The sequence below is a fragment of the Dermacentor silvarum genome, chromosome 7, assembly GCF_013339745.2.
Source record: "Dermacentor silvarum isolate Dsil-2018 chromosome 7, BIME_Dsil_1.4, whole genome shotgun sequence".
In the NCBI taxonomy this organism is placed as follows: domain Eukaryota; kingdom Metazoa; phylum Arthropoda; class Arachnida; order Ixodida; family Ixodidae; genus Dermacentor; species Dermacentor silvarum.
In genome coordinates this window covers 148,187,412-148,204,343 of record NC_051160.1, presented here as the reverse complement: position 1 = coordinate 148,204,343, position 16,932 = coordinate 148,187,412, and the positions used below count along the sequence as shown (strand labels likewise).

Below are 16,932 nucleotides of genomic sequence, written 5' to 3'. Positions count from 1 at the left end.
GCTTCGCTGGTATCGACTCCGGTTTAGAAAAAGTCGAGAAGCTGATCCTCGCAATGAAGACCGCCATCGAGAGAAAGTTCATTTAGTACGACAGCAAACTCGCCGTCCATGTGAAAAACACTCAACTAATAATAGGCCACCCAATTTTCGCTCAACAGCAAGGTACCCAAGCACCCGGCAACAACTTACACCTCGGACAAACACGGCCACCGACGAAGCAAGCATAGTCATGTGGCAGCGGAACTGCCGCGGCCTCCAACGGAAGCGTGCATCGATCCAACACCTCGAGCGCGCCAACTGAAAACCAGACGTCCTACTATTACAAGACTCTCACCGCCACACCATCCCTTCCCGGCTACAAAGGGCACGCGGGGCCTGTGTACCCTGGTCAGAAAGGGACACCTTCGTGGAGCATGAACTCAAAAGCGTTAAGATGGAGCAGACTTTCACCGAGCTCGTGCCGACGAAGCGCAAAAAGGAAAGCTATTTCATCTTAAACATATACAGCAACCCGTCGCAAAGGCTAAGCGGTTCAAGTCTGTGCTGCACAAGGCGAGCACCCCAGCAGAGAAGTCAACGCCATGCATGAGACGTGGGGAAACATCAAGAACTATGCAAAGGGGAGAAACCTATTACAAGATGCGCTAGAACTAAACTACACGCTCATTACGGACCCAGCATACCCCACGATAATCGGCAACTCGGTGTCTGGCGACACCAGACCCGACCTCAAGTTCGTCAAGAACGATGAACTGGTCACTATCACTTGAAGAAGCACCGGAGAAGGCCTAGGCAGCGACCACACGACCGTCGAACGCCGGGAGAACAACCAAGTGGTACGAGAAAGTACACCTGGGTGTACTGGACCGAGTTCAGAAAGCTGAGGGATCGAGAAGAAGCCGAGGCGGACGACATCACGGGCATCGACGCGCGGACTGAGAAGATCGCCTGAAACGTGCACGACTCGACCAGAGAGATCGATACAGATGTTGAGACAGATAGGATGGACAGCCGACTTGCCCACCTCATCGAGGCAAAGAAATTTCTACTAAACAGATAGAAGAAGCAGATACTCAACAGAAGGCTCTGCAAAAAAGTGGCCGAGCTCAACCGCGTGATCGAAGAGCACTGTCGCATGCTCTGCTGCCAGCAGTGGCACGAGTTATGCAACGCGACAGACGGCCAGATGCACAACGGCAAGACGCGGAATTTATTCAAACACCTACTTGATGAATCCGAAACCAAGTCCCATCAAAAATATGGTCTCGCCAAACTTCTACATCGACAGACCACGCAGAGCAGAGCTCGAAGACAAGTATGTCCCGACGACACCATCTGTCGACCACGGTTGATACCGCGGCCAAGCCAACGTGCGCCTGGACAGGTGCGCACAGCCCTGCACAACCTGAACAGCCGATCAGCACCTGATCCCGACATCATCACAAACAAGGCCCTAAAAATCTCATGGACCGCTCCATCGACACCTAGCCGCGTATTACAACAAATGTTGGCGGAGCGGCACCCTGCCGAAACAGTGGAAGAAGGCCAAGACAACTCTCAACCCACAAACCAGGGAAGCCACTGAGCACGGATAATCTCCGCACGATCTTGCTCACGTCCTGTGTGGGCAAGGTCCTGGAACATGTCCTACTCAACAGATGACAAGAGTACCTCGTAAACGAAGACCGCTATCCCGAGACGATTATCGGCTTCCACCAACACCTGAGCACGCAGGACGCCATGATCCAAATCAAACATCAAGTCATCGACGGTGAACCCAGGGACACCAAAGCCACCTTCGGGCTCGACCTACAGATCGCTTTCGACAAAGTCACGCACTCGACCATCCTGCCGCAGGTATCCCCTCTAAACGTAGTCGAAAGGTCGTACAAATGCATCAAGGACTTCCTCTCCGGCAGGATGGCGGAGCTCAGAGCCGGCGACCTGAAGAGGGACGAAAAGAGATAAGACCCTCAGGGCACTCCCCAACGCGCCGTCATCTCACCCATGCTATTTAACCTAGTTATGATCAAGTTGCCAAAAGTCGCACAGGATCAAGAAGCAAAGGGAACACGAACAAATCAAGATCCACACCAGGGATGGTAAAACGATACCGACGATCAGCAAGATCCGAACTCTGGGAATGACGATTGAAGCTCTCGGCAAGACCAGAGACACCGTCGCCCGCATCTCGGGAAAGGCGGCCAACGCGACGAGACTGCTCAAGCGACCACCAAGAAGGGAGGCATGAAAGAGGGAAACCTCACCAGAGTCATACACTCCTTCATAATCAGTCATACACACCTTCGTTTTGGAACGATTACACGAACCATCTCCTCCAGAAGGGCATACACAACATGCTCGACGAGATCGCCTAAGCGCAAAGAGCCGCTCAGTTGGAAAGAATGTCGTCAATCAAGGCAGGCAGAAAGATCCTGTGCAACCTAGGCATCGGTTTTGACGAACAACAGGGACCACAATGCCCCGTCCCCGACCACGTACGACGGAACGTGCGGGTGGACTCCTTACTCAGGAACATGTACCCGAAATTCAACAAAGACAGAAGACGCGCCAGAGGCAAGGCAGTAACGGGCCTGCACGCGGAAGACCCCGGTGCCAGATACGTGGATGCAGCCGAATATGCCGGCCGCAATTGATTCGCGATCGCGGTGATCGACTCCGGAGGCAACGTGTGGGCGGCCGCCAGTACGTCGAGCAAACAAGTGGAGGAAGCAGAAGAAATATCCATCACCCTGGCCATCGTAGACCGAGAATGCCACACGATCCTCAGCAACTCCAGACAGGCGGTGAGGAACTACGCCAAAAGACAGGCGGTGAGGAACTACGTCCCAACGGCAGCACGCATCCTGCTCCGACAGCCAGACTGTGACAAGAGGACTCGAATCAAGTGCTTCCCGGTGCACACGCCAAGCGTCGGAAAAGAATGCCAACCTCAACGAAACGGCACACGCCTGAGCGCGAGGACTAACCGACCGTGCCCAAGGTAACAGCCACCCGCTGTGGTTCAGCGCCAAATACGGGATGACCTGCTATAACAAATTGACCAAGGCCTTTCGGCTGGCCCGCAAACTTCTCCCGCCGCCGTGCAAAGGGCTGAGTGGGTCGCAGGCCGCGTTGTTCTGTCAATTACAAACGAGAACGCTTCCGAGCCCGGCGCTAAAGCATAGGATGCACCCAAAATCGCACCCCGACGACAAGTGCAGAGGGGGCCGCAGGCCACGTTCGAGCACATGCTATGAAACTGCTCGAAATTTCGAAGCTAACACAAGAAGCCGCAGCTCGAGAAAGCAACGATCAAGAAACACAACTCCAGGCTTTCCAGCAGGTCATCGAGGCGCTGGCTAGGCAGCCGAGCCGGCATTGGCGACCGGGGGAGGTGGGGGGACACAACATCCAAAGCGCGTGTGCGCGCTTTACTGCGCGCTCAATGAACGTTTTCCCAATCCAATCCCATTTAGACTGTTCAGTTTAATGATGCATATTCCGAGTGTTAACGTCATATCACAGAGGGAGTTTCGCGGTTTGTGTGACGTCGGGTGGTTGATAGGGGAGGTAGGTGTGGCTGTAAAAAATTCTGATCAATCGGGAAGGGTTCCTTGCAAGAACGAAATACAAAAAGTTTGGAATAGTTTCACGCTATAGGGCTCCTGATTACGCACGCAGCACTGCGAAGTGCGGTTCCCGGTGCAACCCTTGTGTGACGTAGCAAGACGGCGTAAAACGAAGCTGGGCTCTACGGCGTGATTAGGCGATGCATATCGCCCCTGCTTGAAATTACTATGTATCCAATCCGGCACTGCACAGAGCCCCCATCCGAATAGGATCGTAGGAACAGGGAAGTGCGACGGTAGCTTCATTTTACGCCGACCTGCTACATCACCAGAGGGTCGCACCGCGAGCCGCGCTTCGCATACCTGCATGCGCAATCAGGTAAATTCAACGACTAAATTGAGGCAAACTATTTCGGCTTGCATGGCTGGATTGAAATGTTGAAAGGCGTAACGAGATTTTAAAACCTTCTCTACAGCGTTCGAATATAAACAGGTGCCATGAAGTATGTAGCAAATATTCCAATTAGTTGAAGCGGTTAATGCATGGCGTTAGTTTTTCCTTGCAAGTGATGTCCGCCTGGAGATGCAGGTATTATCTAGTGACGTTTGTCAACTTTAAAGAAAATTTCAGGTAAAGAAACACACACACACTGTGTCGTACATGCCTATGTGTGTTTCTTTCGATTGTGAAGTTGGTATTTTGCAGAAAGAAGCATGGCGGCAAGAAGGCATCCACTTGTACTTCGTTAAAATTTTATCTTTTCCAATGTTTTGAATGTGGATCATTTGTGGCAGAGAAATGATAACGTTTTCACGACACTACGACTTGTACTTTGTATTGAGAGATTCCTAAGTGGAGTATCATGACGGCAATAATTAATACTTCCTTGGTTGCATTTTAGGTCGTCGCTGCCTCAACACTACAAGTAAGTATATGTGCGCTTGTCAAAGTCATAGCAGATGAGTAGCAGGTTGGTGAGGGTGAGTTGACTCACCCTCAAAGCTACGAGCGCTTCTTCTGTTGTACTTGTTTTTTGTTGTTTTCTTGTTTCAGTTGCGCTCTTTCAGCATAGTTAATTGTAAATGGTCTATGGTTCAGTGCACTTTTTTACAAATATATATTTGTATTGGATAGGATAGGAATAAACTTTATTTGTCCAGCGGTTAAGGCTGTTGGTGCCCGGGGCTAGGCTGCCAGGGGTCCATCGCCGGAGAAAAATCTTTCGAGATCCTCGGCAATGGCCCTGGCCCGCTGGACGGCCCACTCCTGGTCCTCGGGTGCCTCGCTGAGGAGGGCGGCTTGCCATCTCTCAGCGAGGCGCCCCGCTTCAGAAGGTCCTGCTGTTATCTTCCCCCTACCTCTTGTTCCTTCTTCTTCAGGGCGTTGACATTCCCAATGTATATGGGCCATATCAGCCCGTTCGTGCTCGCACCACGGGCACTCTATGAATAATCCACCAAACAATCAACCATGGTAATCAACTTTGATACTGAAGTCTACTCCGAACATTACCCAGAAACTTCCATTTGCGTTCATCGTCAAATACAGGCGAGTATTGGAATCTGAAAAAAGCGCAAAAGAAAAAATGGGAGCAGCTTGCACTAGTGGTGCAAAGCTGGCGGTAACAGTGGAGCTGGTGATCAACCTAGCTTCTTCCAGGTTTTACTAGGCTTAGCTAAGTTTTGCTCGAAATACTAAATGCCGCTAGGCACAGTATTCCGAATCGGCTCGCCGCCGACGCACAGATTCTCGCTTGGCCACGCGACGCGCTTCAATATGAGCGGCTGCCCAGATCTTTCATCGTCCCATGTTAAGGCTACATGTACTCGCCACATAGTCCACGAGATCTGTTCCGCCGTCGTGGCGGCTGGGAGCTTTATCTCCCCGGTGATGTCACGGCCAAGCTGGGCCTCCTCACTGCCGGGGCGTGGATGGTCGAAACCTGCCGTGCCGCCGCCAGAGGAGCCTGCTGCTGGCACGGACACCGCACGCGTTCGGCGCGAACGCGGTGAAACAGGGCAACCCGGACGGCGTCGGCAGCAGCTCTGGCCGTCACCTCGTTGGTGCTGCTACAATTTTTTTTTTCTGTTTCTTGCTCTCATTTTCTCTTTCTCTCTCCTTAACGTCGCATGTCAAGGCAACATGTGCACACCACGGATAGGAGTCGAAGCACACGTCGCTTCGGAAGGTGGTTGCTAGGCAACGCAGGTGACGTCATCGCTCATCGAGGTTTTATTCGCGACACATGGACTGACGGTCGGCTTAAAGAGCTCCGCTGTTAAAAAAAGTTGTTGCGGCTTAGCTCGGCTATGCCAGTATATACGTAGCGTGAGCGAAGGTCCAGCTGGTTATTCTTAGCTTTCCTGGTTCTCTAGGATTAGCTAGATTATCATTCTTACTGCTGCTTCAGTGACACACGCATGGTATACGCATTATGTGACGCTTGTATATTTAATTCTTTTTTGCTCAACGTCTGGTTGCCTCTTTATTGCCACAAAGACCGCTCGGTGGCCAGTGTAGTAACACGCTGCCGTCTCTGTGGCCCAACGCAGTATTTTGAATTGATTTACTGTCTGTTTTAGTATCTAGTCCCCATCTACCGGCACGTTCACCACGGGTCCTTTAATGCCAAACTGACCATTTCTCCAGTTCATTAATTAGACGACAGATCTGAACGAAGGGAATCCGTGGCGAAAGTAAACGTTCGGCCATATCGTTCAGAACCGGTAGATCTGCTGGAATGGGCGGGTAACGATACCCATTGGTAACGCTAAAGAGTGGAATCTTCTGGTTAACGACAAAGTTATTGCACGTTGTAAAAAACGGTGCCACGGTTTCACCCCACTCAGGCGGCGCCGCTAAACTCAACGCTTCGCGCATGGCACTACTTACCGGCGTCAAGTCTGTCATGTGCCACAGTCTTTCACACACGTCGCACACATATCCAAACGGATTGTTTACGAAGTCTGTCTCGAAGGTCCGAGTCGCACTGGCGCTTTGGCTAAGTTTCACCCTATAGACAGTAAAGCGGCAAGCCTTGACGTCATCGATGGCGTTTTCTTGTTGCTGCTGCTGAGATGGTCGGGCACGTCGCTCAGCCTCCTGGCGACGTCGCTTTGCTAGACGTTCCTCCTTTTGCCCCGGTGTCTCGGCAGCACGCTTAGCCTTCTTATGTTCGTTCTTCCTACGCTCAACCGCTAATTGCCAGGCAACTACTTTGGGATCCGATGAGTTAAGCTTCTCCGCTCTTCTGCGCCGCTGAGCAGCAATTTCGCTCTCCTTCTCCATGGCTTACCACACTGGCTAACGCCCACTGCAAACGAACAAACGCCCAGCGCAAACGCCAGGCACACGCCCGGCGCGCCAGCTGTGCGCCGTGTGCCGTCACCGCCCCTCGTGCATGCGCAACATGGCTCTCCAGAAGCCACGCGAAACTGCTCAACCTCAGCCAGTGTAGCTCACGCTACAAAAATCATGAGCCATTAAAATCGGTGCATATGACACGCGAAGCTGTTTAGCACACGACGCAGATGAGACGCAGAATTTTAAACCAAGGTACAAACATATTTATTTTCCTGATCGGTGGTCTCGTCTTGACGATAGGTATGCAGACATCCCCTTTCAAACAGGGCGGCGACAACTAGCCCCCCTAGCTAATCGCCCTAATAACATGCTATGCATGCGTTTCATTCTAGCATACCGAAAAATGCCTCGAGCGGCCAATCGCGCGGCAATTTTGAGCGTATTCCCCGGACTTCATTCATGCTCGGAAAAGCACTTTTATGTAGCAAGTATTGAGCAGCTGAACGCAGCATCGGGAGTTTTTCTTGTTGCTGTACAATAGCTACGCGGAACACGCACATCATGAAATCTTGGTGCATGATTGTTGGCACGCCTTATATATATATATATATATATATATATATATATATATATATATATATATATATATATATATATATATATTGTAAAGATGAAGGCAAGCACTTGGGCTCGGGCGCTCGGACACCGGGCGCTAGGAGGCGAACGAGAAAAAAGAGGAAGTTGGCAGAGAATAGAACAGCCGGCCCAGAAACGGGTGCTGTCTTTGTGTCTCCGTTCATTATAATGGCGCAGTCGGCGAACGCCAAGTCTTAAGGGGCTTCAGCCTTAAGCACCGTCCTGCGGAGGCCTTGCGTCCTCCGGCATCCCGCCGTCCAGGGTCCTTCCTGCGAGGGAACGCCGTCAACGCTTCCCTTCGCATAGATGCCGCGCCTGGGAGTACGTCTAGGTCCGATCCGCCAAGGCATGCCGTCCACGCTGGCTTAGACATGGATCCTCGCCGTCGTACGTTCCTTCTGCGGCCAGGGAACGCCGTCCACGCTTCCCATGCCCTTCATCCCGGCCCCACAGCATCATCGACCTCTCAGCCAGCAAGGGATGCTGTTCACGCTCCCCTGGCAATGCTTCCGGCTGCAGGGAGTACCGCGACCGCCACCAGCCCTGGCTCAAAGGATGCGGTCCACGCTCCCTTGGCCAGTGGTCCTGCTGGCCCGAGTACTGCGGCCGCTGCCGCCGCCTCAGTGTGCGCGGTTTCCGCCCCTGCTTCCTCGCCCGGTTTGGCACCGGGAACCATGGCTGATATAACTCGAGCCATCTCAACACTGTCACGACGGTTTGAAGACGCCGCCAAGATTCTGACATCCGCTGCCGCGTATGGTATGCGGCTTCCTGTGTGCGACTTAGCACTTCCTGAGTTTCGTGGGTTCCAAGACGATCCTGCGCAATGGCTGAAGATTGCCGACTCCTTGGGCGACAGGCACGGTTGGTCCGACGGTGCCAAACGTTCGTATGCCGAGGGAAGGCTTCGCGAAGCCGCCGAAGCGTGGAACAGGTACAACGGTCATACGTACCGGTCATGGCGTGAGTGGTCAGAAGCACTGCTAACAGTTTTCGGGAGCCTTGCTTCGTCATACGATGATCGATTTATGCGGATGCACGCTCGACGCCAAGGCCCATCTGAAGATGTCGTCGTCTACATTTATGACAAATTAAGGCTCCTCGGCGCATGCAGCCTGACCTGGCCTTCTCCTACGGCTCGGCAATACGTACTGGATGGACTGCTTAATCCCACACATGGGGCCATTTTGGCAGCCCAACCCCTCGAAACAACAGCAGAAGTTTTTTCTCGTAAAGCAGCCGAGCTGCAAGAAAGCGGACGACGCCGGCAGGCTCTCGCTACGCTGAATACAGGCTCCTCGCGGGACCTGCATCCTCTATCTAGACAAGACTCTACAACATTCTGCGGCAGGTGCCAATGCAACGACCCCGCAGACTCCCCACAAGAGAACCACAACCGGGCTTACTACGAGACGTGCGAGCTACCACTACTTCAAGTGCACGTCGATAAAATCGACGTCTTATGTCCTGCTGTGGACACAGACGCTGAACGGTCAGCCATGAATAGTGTGTCGTCGGCGCCATCCACCAACGAGATGGCCCGCCAGCCCGTCTACGAGACGACGTTAGGCCCACGTGTCAAGCAGCGAGGACCCGACCAGGGCCCGGACCGACCTTCCCAGAGTCCCGCAATCACCCTCCTCGGGCAGCAGCAGCAGCCGCGCGCAGGTCCGCTCCGCCCGAAGCCACCACCGCACCAGGGGAGCAGCCGCAGCGCCCCGGTATCCTCCATTACCCAGCAGCAACCAGTCCCAACACCCCATGGTTCCAGCAGCAGTGGCGGTGGCAATCCCTCAGCCCCGACTCCTGCCACCAGAGATCACGACCCGGTGTTCAGGCAAGCGTCAGCGGCCATTGACCAGAGCCATCCACCACCATGGTCGCCCACCTCGGCGAAGGCTCCCGCCGGGGCCGTCGCCGTCAAGCGCAACATCCACGCAGGCGTCAAGGCGCTCTTTCAAGGGTCAGTGCGGCGCCCAAGGCACAGCGGCCACCGCAACGAAGCGCCGCCCCAGAATGGCTCCGACCATGCCCTCCAGCCACCCAGAGCACCACCACCCGCGGACAGCCTCCCAAGCTACCCCTGTGACAGTCCCCGAAAGCCTGAGGAGAAGAGGGGAAGACCGGCAGCACCACCCACAAAAATAAACGGAGCGCCCTCCAAGGGAATCTCCCCCACCCCACCCGAAACCTACAACGCTGAGCGGCAGGACAATCGACGGCAAGACCTGCGAGCAGAGCGCAATAGTCAGTGCCGACCCCCCGAGGAGTTGGTTGCGCGCTGGACGGTCTTGACGACTACTTCCGACGACGACTATACAATGATTTTCCAGCATCAGCGCGCATTCACAACCGCCAGAGCTATCTTCAGCAGCGTGGCCGAGTGTAAAGATGAAGACAAGCACTTGGGCTCGGGCGCTCGGACACCGGACGCTAGGGGGCGAACGAGAAAAAAGAGGAAGTTGGCAGAGAATAGAACAGCCGGCCCAGAAACGGGTGCTGTCTTTGTGTCTCCGTTCATTACAATATATAATATTGCGTCGCTTATTTGATAGAGAAAGACTACGGTGCCAACAAGCATTGTTTCCTTATTGGAGTATAATTTAGAGAGTCATCCTCTCTGTGATTGTGTAGTTCAAGAATATTTTGTGACTGTGAAGTCTTAAGCAATTGAAAAAAAAAGTACAGTGCACTTATGTTTCCTCTTTCTTGTTTAGGAATTGGCAAGCCCGCTTGCACTAGTAAGTACATCGGCTCTTTGTATATTATCCGTGTAGATGGTATATGTTTAATGTTATATTTTCATAAACCTTAAACAAAGGGGTTATTTGGACGTTCTTGACTGACATTTAAGTAGTTTCATTTCATTCCTAGTTTTGTTTGATTTGCACAGCTGGTGCGGGGCGTTTTTAGGCGACGCGCGATGACGTCATCGCCAGGCGCAGGTTTCTGCTAACACACCTCGGCCTAACCGAAAGCTTAAACATCTCCGCGGTTAAAATACATCACATATTGTTTTCCTGTTCCCAACCATTGTTTTCTGAGGTGGCGCACGAAGCACGTGATGTCATTGCTCGGCGAGGTTACCACCCTCTCCCAGGTTACCCACGCCACAGCGCGAGGCTGCGCCGTGCCCCGGCTGCAGATGGCGTCGAGATGCGACATGCTGAATTTCGTGCCGGCCTTGTCAATAAGAATGGAAAAAAATTAATTAAATTATGGGGTTTTACGTGCCAAAACCAGTTCTGATTATGAGGCACGCCGTAGTGGGGGACTCCGGAAATTTGGACCACCTGGGGTTCTTTAACGTGCACCTAAATCTAAGTATCGCCAGTCAGCCTCTAGAGTCTGTAAAGGAATATGTTTATCTAGGTCAATTACTCACAGGGGACTCTGATCATGAGAAAGAAATTTACAGAAGAATAAAATTGGGTTGGAGTGCATACGGCAGGCATTGCCAAATCCTGACTGGGAGCTTACCGCTGTCGTTGAAAAGAAAAGTGTACAATCATTGCATTCTACCGGTGCTAACATACGGGGCAGAAACTTGGAGGTTAACAAAGAAACTCGAGAACAAGTTAAGGACCGCACAAAGAGCAATGGAACGAAAAATCTTAGGAGTAACGTTAAGAGACAGGAAGAGAGCGGTGTGGATCAGAGAACAAACGGGGGTAGACGATATTCTAGTTGACATTAAGCGGAAGAAATGGAGCTGGGCAGGCCATGTAATGCGTAGGATGGATAACCGGTGGACCATTAGGGTTACAGAATGGATACCAAGAGAAGGGAAGCGCAGTCGAGGACGGCAGAAAGTCAGGTGGGATGATGAGTTTAGGAAATTCGCAGGCGCAAGTTGGAATACGCTAGCGCAAGACAGGGGTAATTGGAGATCGCAGGGAGAGGCCTTCGTCCTGCAGTGGACATAAATATAGGCTGATGATGATGATGAAATCTAAGTACACGGGGTCAATAAGAATGGACCCCATCCAGAATGAAACCCGAGTATCATCCTGATCGGGGTCGGCTGAGTTTGGCTAAGAACCAGCCAAGCCCTACCAAGATAAGCAAAGGAAACAAAAGGCGAAGCGAAGAACCAGCCAAGCCCTACCAAGATAAGCAAAGGAAACAAAAGGCGAAGCGAAGAACCAGCCAAGCCAAACCAAGTTAGGCAAAGGAAAGCAAAGGTAAAGCTAGGAAAGGGCCACCAGCTTCTCTGTTTGCCCAGTCTTTGCAACACTTAGTGTGAAGCTGTCCCTATTTTTTTATACACTCACAAAATAAATTATTATACTTCGAGAGGATCCCCACGTTCATGAAGTTTTACTTCCACTAAATTAACATGATAATTCCACTGATGGTTTTCCTCAAAGAGAACACATAACCTTGTTACAGAAAGTACAGTTTCGTTATTGGCAGATCCTATATTAAGAACAGTAGCATGCAATTCAATAACCTGCTCTGGGGTCTACGGAACACAGCATATGTTTTATCATTGTTATTCGGGAGCTATGTATGTATGAGTGATTATTAAAATAGAAGGAGAAGAGAAAAGTACAGCGTCGTAACTGCCTCTCGTGAGAGGGCACCTCCACAGCGCTGTACGGGGGAGGGGGTGAGGACAAACAGAGTAGTGAAGAGAGGGAGAAAAAAAAAAGGAAAGCGCAGCCGAACACAGCCGAGCGGTAAGTCATGAAGAGGCGCGGTTTAGAGCCGCTGACACAGGTTTGCATCCTCCAGATACTCAAGGAGAGCCGCGTAGGCCCGCTTGGCGATGGAGGGATGCGTCGCAGGAAACAGGAGCCCCCGTGCGCTGTCGGACGGGATCCCGAGGCGACGGTAGGCGGCAAGAAGAGGGCCACGTTCCGCTGCGTACGCGGGGCACTGCAGAAGAACGTGGTCCAAGGTTTCGACACCGGAGCAGCTGTCGCAGTAGGGCGTGCCGAGTCCCGACAAGCGGTGCACGCGCTCAGCCGTCCGACAGCACCCGATGCGGAGACGCAGGAGCAGAGCGCGATCACTGCGGCCCAAGCCCCTGCGCGGCAGCAACTTCGGGGGACTGCCGGCGGCAACGCGTGGGTCAGGGTGCCACGACCGGAGGTAGCCAGCAACGGTGTGGCGAGCAACATCGAAGGGCGTCACCAGTAGAGACCGGGGCACTGGCAAGGTGTGGGCCTCCTTTGCGAGCCGGTCAGCTTCCTCGTTCCCGGGCAATCCAACGTGCGAGGGCACCCATTGGAAGACGAGGTCGCATCCCAGCTCGCAGACGCCGTCCAGCTTACGGTGGAGCCGCTGGATCAGCGTGGGGCCGTGGTCCTCTCTGGCCAGCAAGCAGAGCGCCGCCCGTGAGTCGGTCAGGATGGCCGCCCGTGCAACCCGCCGCTGGTACAGCAGTTTGGCCGCCAGGTCGATGGCCGCCAGCTCGGCATGCGTGAAGGACACCGCGTGCAAGACACGGCATTGGCTCTGCGCCGAGAGCTCGGGGGCGAAGCAGGCAGCCGAAGCCGCGCCGTCCCGGAGCACAGAGCCGTCCGTGTAAACAAGCACGCGGCCGGTGAGCTGCTCCTCGATGACCGCAGCCGTCTCCTGCCGCAGGGCGCAGGCAGCGGTGTTGCGCTTCCCTCTCACCCCAGGCACGGTGGTGCGGATGTCGAGCCGGCGTCGACGATGCGGGGGGGGGGGGGGAGCCACGCACACGAGGGGCCGGAGTTGACCAAGCCGGCGAACTCGGCGACGCGGCGGCCCATGCAGGAGTTGGGGAGAGAGAAGAACTGGTCCACCAGCCGATGACCGTGCGGCGATCGGTGCAGGCGCTCGATGGTGTTGAGCGCCCTGCCAACAGCGCGGAGAGAGACGGGAGTCTCGCCAGCCTCAGCGAGAGTGGCGCCCACCTGCGACGACTGTGGGAGGCACAGGAGTTGACGAACAACGGCTCGGTGATCCGCGTCCAGTGCCTCCCACTTTGATGGATGGATGTCAGCAAGCGGCAGGCCGTACAGCACCCTCGCGGAGGCCACCGAGTTGTCGACCCGCAGTGCCAGGGTGGGTGAGCAGCCCTGGCCGCGGGCCATGAGGGAACGTGCTGCACACGCCACCCGTCTGGTCCCCTTGCGAAGAGCCGCCACGGCCGGTTGCCAGTTGAGCCGGTGGTCCACCAGGAGGCCGAGGTACCGTACTCTCCGTCGCCACGGGAGGCTCGCCCCACGAAGGGTGAGACGCGGGACTTCATAGCGGCCGCCGTAGCGAGGGTGAACCAGCAGCGCCTCGGTCTTTGCCGCCGAGAGGGTGAGGCCGATGCCGGAGATGTACGCGTCGACCGCATCCAGCGCAGACTGCACACACCTGCGCACCGCCCTGCCCCGCTCGGTTGGGCCAGCGGCGAACAGGGCAATGTCGTCCGCGTACACCGCGACACGAACCTCGTACTCCGGCAGCTGGGGGATGTAGTCGCCGATGCGCGCAAGACGAGGTTGAAGAGGAAAGGGCTCAGCACACTGCCCTGCGGCACACCAGTCGAGACCGCGCGCGGCTGGCTGAGCACTCCCCCCACGCGCACACGCATCGAACGACCACTGAGGAACGCCCCCACGTAGCGGAGCATCCTCCCGGCGATCCCCATGGCACGGAGCGCGTCGAGGATGGTGGCGTGCGGCAGCTGGTCGAAGGCGCTCACCACGTCGAGGAGAACGAGGTAGCTCGCGTCCCCGCGGTGCTTGGCCTCCTCGAGTGTAGCAACGACATCGGCCAGGGAGTCCGCGGTGGCTCGAAGTCGGCGGAATCCGCTCTGCTCTGCCGCGAAGGTGTCGAGCGCCTCGGCAATCCATTCGAGGCGCCGAAGCGCCATGGCCTCGAGCACCTTGCCCGCAGCAGACGTGAGGGAGACTGGCCTGTACGAGGCAGGGTTGCTGGGTGGTTTGCCGGCTTTCAGCAGCAGCACCACCACTGCCTCGCTCCACTCGCTCGGAATGGTGCCAGTCCGCCAGACCTCGTTGAAGGCATCCAGCAGGAGTTGAAGTTGGCCGCTGTCGAAGTTCCGCAGCATCTGGTAGGTGATGCCGTCGGAACCGGGAGCAGAGCGGCGCTTCCGTGCTGACAGCACCGCGCGCAGCTCACCGATAGTGAAGTCAGCCGCGCACAGTGCGTCAATCTCCGCCAGGATGCCCGTCGACGGGAAGTAGCGCTGCGGGGCCATCAGCTCGCGCCTGGGGTGGGGCTGGGGCTGCAGGATCGCCGTCGGCCTCGACGATACCGTGGGTGGTGGGCAGAATGTGGCGGCCAGCAGCTCTGCGAGCTGCGCGCTGGTGATACCGCGTGCCACCGCGATGGAGAGTGCGGGGCAGCGCGGCACACGGGGCCGCAGGATTCCGCCGAGGATGCGCCAGGGACGAGAGCGAGCGCGCGCATCGTCCAGGGAGAAGCACAGACTGGCCCAGCTCGCATTGCGACGCTGCCGCGCATGGCGACGACAGACAGCGTCCAATCGATTGTACAGGTACAGTGTACTGTACAGGGTCCAGTGCTCCCTCCTGTCCGTGCGGATCGCTTTGCGCTCTGCTCTGCGACGCGCAGCTCGCAGGTTGAGCTGCTTCATGTCCGGCACAGGGGTTCCAGCCGGCACCACACAACGGGTCGTTGCCGCACGCGCACAGACGGCGATGTGCCGGAAGAGGCCGCCCTCCGAGACTGGCACTGCAGCACACAGTTCCCGGAAACGCGGCCAGTTCACTACACTGTAGCTCCTCGTGGGCAGGTGGGCGGCAGCGTGAGGCACGAGGAAAATCGGGAAGTGGTCCGACCCCCGCGTGTCGGGGCTGCGACGCCAGACGTAGTGGCACCGCTCCGACACGAGCGAGAGATCGATCGCACTCCCCGCACAGCCGCGGCGAACGAACGTGACACTGCCGGTGTTGGCCACGAACAGGCCGGCCCGCAGCACGGACTCCAACAGACTCCGACCGTTCGCGTCGTCGCGTGCACAGCCCCACGCAGAGTGATGGGAATTGAAGTCCCCGCACACCACGAGGTCCCCCCCCAACACGATCGCACAGGCGCACAATGAACTCAGTGCCCCAGCGCTTACCAGCACGAACGTAAACGCTGGCGACACATGTGTCTGTGGATCCGACACGCACGGTCACTGCCACGCACTCGGCATTCGCGCACGGCAAATCGTCGACGCGCACTACGGCCTGGGCAAGGCCAGCACGCACGTAAACTGATGCGCGCGACCGACCATCCGGGTCGGGAGGGGTCGGCGCACGGACTGGCCGTGCATGACGCCAGCTGGCAGGTGGTGGCACTATGGTACGCCACGAAGCCGCGCAGATTGAGCTCCCCAGCAAGCACGTTTGTTTCCTGCAGAGCAAGAACGTCGCACTCGCCGAGGAGAGCCCCATCCGCGAACTCAGGATGACGGCGGCGCATAGAGCGCACGTTCCATTGAACGATGCGCGGCCGCTGTACTCCGGGCGTACTAGCCATGATGAGCCAGGGCGTCATGCATTGCCAGTGCCGCCACACACATGTGACGCACCGGCGAGTCGGCTGGTACCGAGTGAAGGGCCGCACGAAGTGCCGACGCGAGAGCCGTTGCGACCAGCGCGTGCGTGTCCTGCGTTGCGGCGCTGGGGGGCTGCGCCGGAGCACTGTTGTTGGTGGTCGTAGGTGCTCCAGTGTCACCGGTCAGGGCGTCCCGGAACGAGCGACCAGGTTGCACCGGGGCGGAGGGGCGCCGCTCGGGAACCCGTGATTCAGCGGGCCGCCGCTGCGAGGGGGGAGCCGGAGGTGGGGCAGCATTCCGGGCGATGGTGAGCGCCTGGCGACGCGTGATGCGTGGCTGAGTGCTGTCCAGGATGCAGGCCACCCTTCGTTCGAACTGCCAGTTGGGGCAGCTCGGCTCCGTGGCAGCATGTGGGCCGCCGCAGTGGAGACAGCGAGCCCGCTCAGCCGTGCAGGCACCCGCGGGGTGCTGCCAGGCACACCGCAGGCAGCGCTCGTCCCGATGGCACATCACGGTGGCGTGGCCGAAAAGGCCGCAGCGACCGCACTGCAGGGGACGGGGCAGCCGTGGATAGACGACCCGCCGCTGTCGGAAGAGGTGAACCGCCGCGGGCACCATGGAACCGGCGAAGCGCAGGACGACGGCGTCGCCATTCCTCGTGGCCGAGAGCACCGGCGCGGACGACTACAGGCCCTCGATGATGGTGGACTCGTCGAATGCCGGGTCCACGGCGAAAAGCGTGCCACAGCACGTGTTGAGGGCCAGGGCTTTCGCCCTCACGTGCACGTCGCAGATCACCCGGACAGCCAGCAGGGCCGTGAGGTCCGCGCCCGCAAGCGCGTCGACGGCCACCACGTTCCGGCGGATGTTGGCTCGCACCCGGTGCGCTCCCGGGACCCCGGACAGGAAGGCGGCGATCGCAT

The 16,932-nt window shown here is 56.4% G+C and overlaps 2 protein-coding genes across 2 annotated transcripts; one reads left to right on the top strand and one right to left on the bottom strand.

Annotated features, from left to right (window-relative positions):
- The first annotated feature begins 1,740 nt into the window (after nt 1-1,740).
- LOC119459271 (basic proline-rich protein-like) lies at nt 1,741-10,425 on the top strand. Its single transcript, XM_037721084.1, has 4 exons — nt 1,741-1,857; nt 8,032-8,135; nt 8,864-9,759; nt 10,406-10,425. Exons 1-4 carry the CDS (start codon nt 1,741-1,743, stop codon nt 10,423-10,425), a joined length of 1,137 nt encoding a protein of 378 aa, XP_037577012.1.
- A 1,791-nt stretch (nt 10,426-12,216) lies between these two features.
- On the bottom strand, nt 12,217-16,627 carry LOC119459270 (uncharacterized). The gene is made up of 4 exons (XM_037721083.1): nt 16,043-16,627; nt 14,068-15,622; nt 13,205-14,008; nt 12,217-13,130 (listed from the first exon to the last, which is right to left on the bottom strand). Exons 1-4 carry the CDS (start codon nt 16,625-16,627, stop codon nt 12,217-12,219), a joined length of 3,858 nt encoding a protein of 1,285 aa, XP_037577011.1.
- Nucleotides 16,628-16,932: the final 305 nt, after the last annotated feature.

Coding starts and splice junctions, on each gene's coding strand:
- LOC119459271 (XM_037721084.1), top strand. CDS start 1,741: ATGATCCAAATCAAACATCAAGTCATCGACGGTGAACCCAGGGACACC. Junction 1,858..8,031: donor ACTCGACCATCCTGCCGCAG/GTATCCCCTCTA, acceptor TTCCGGCTGCAG/GGAGTACCGCGACCGCCACC. Junction 9,760..10,405: donor CCTGCGAGCAGAGCGCAATA/GTCAGTGCCGAC, acceptor TGATTTGCACAG/CTGGTGCGGGGCGTTTTTAG.
- LOC119459270 (XM_037721083.1), bottom strand. CDS start 16,627: ATGGTGCCCGCGGCGGTTCACCTCTTCCGACAGCGGCGGGTCGTCTAT. Junction 14,009..14,067: donor CCTCAGTGGTCGTTCGATGC/GTGTGCGCGTGG, acceptor GGTGTGCCGCAG/GGCAGTGTGCTGAGCCCTTT. Junction 13,131..13,204: donor GGTCAACTCCGGCCCCTCGT/GTGCGTGGCTCC, acceptor CTGGGGTGAGAG/GGAAGCGCAACACCGCTGCC.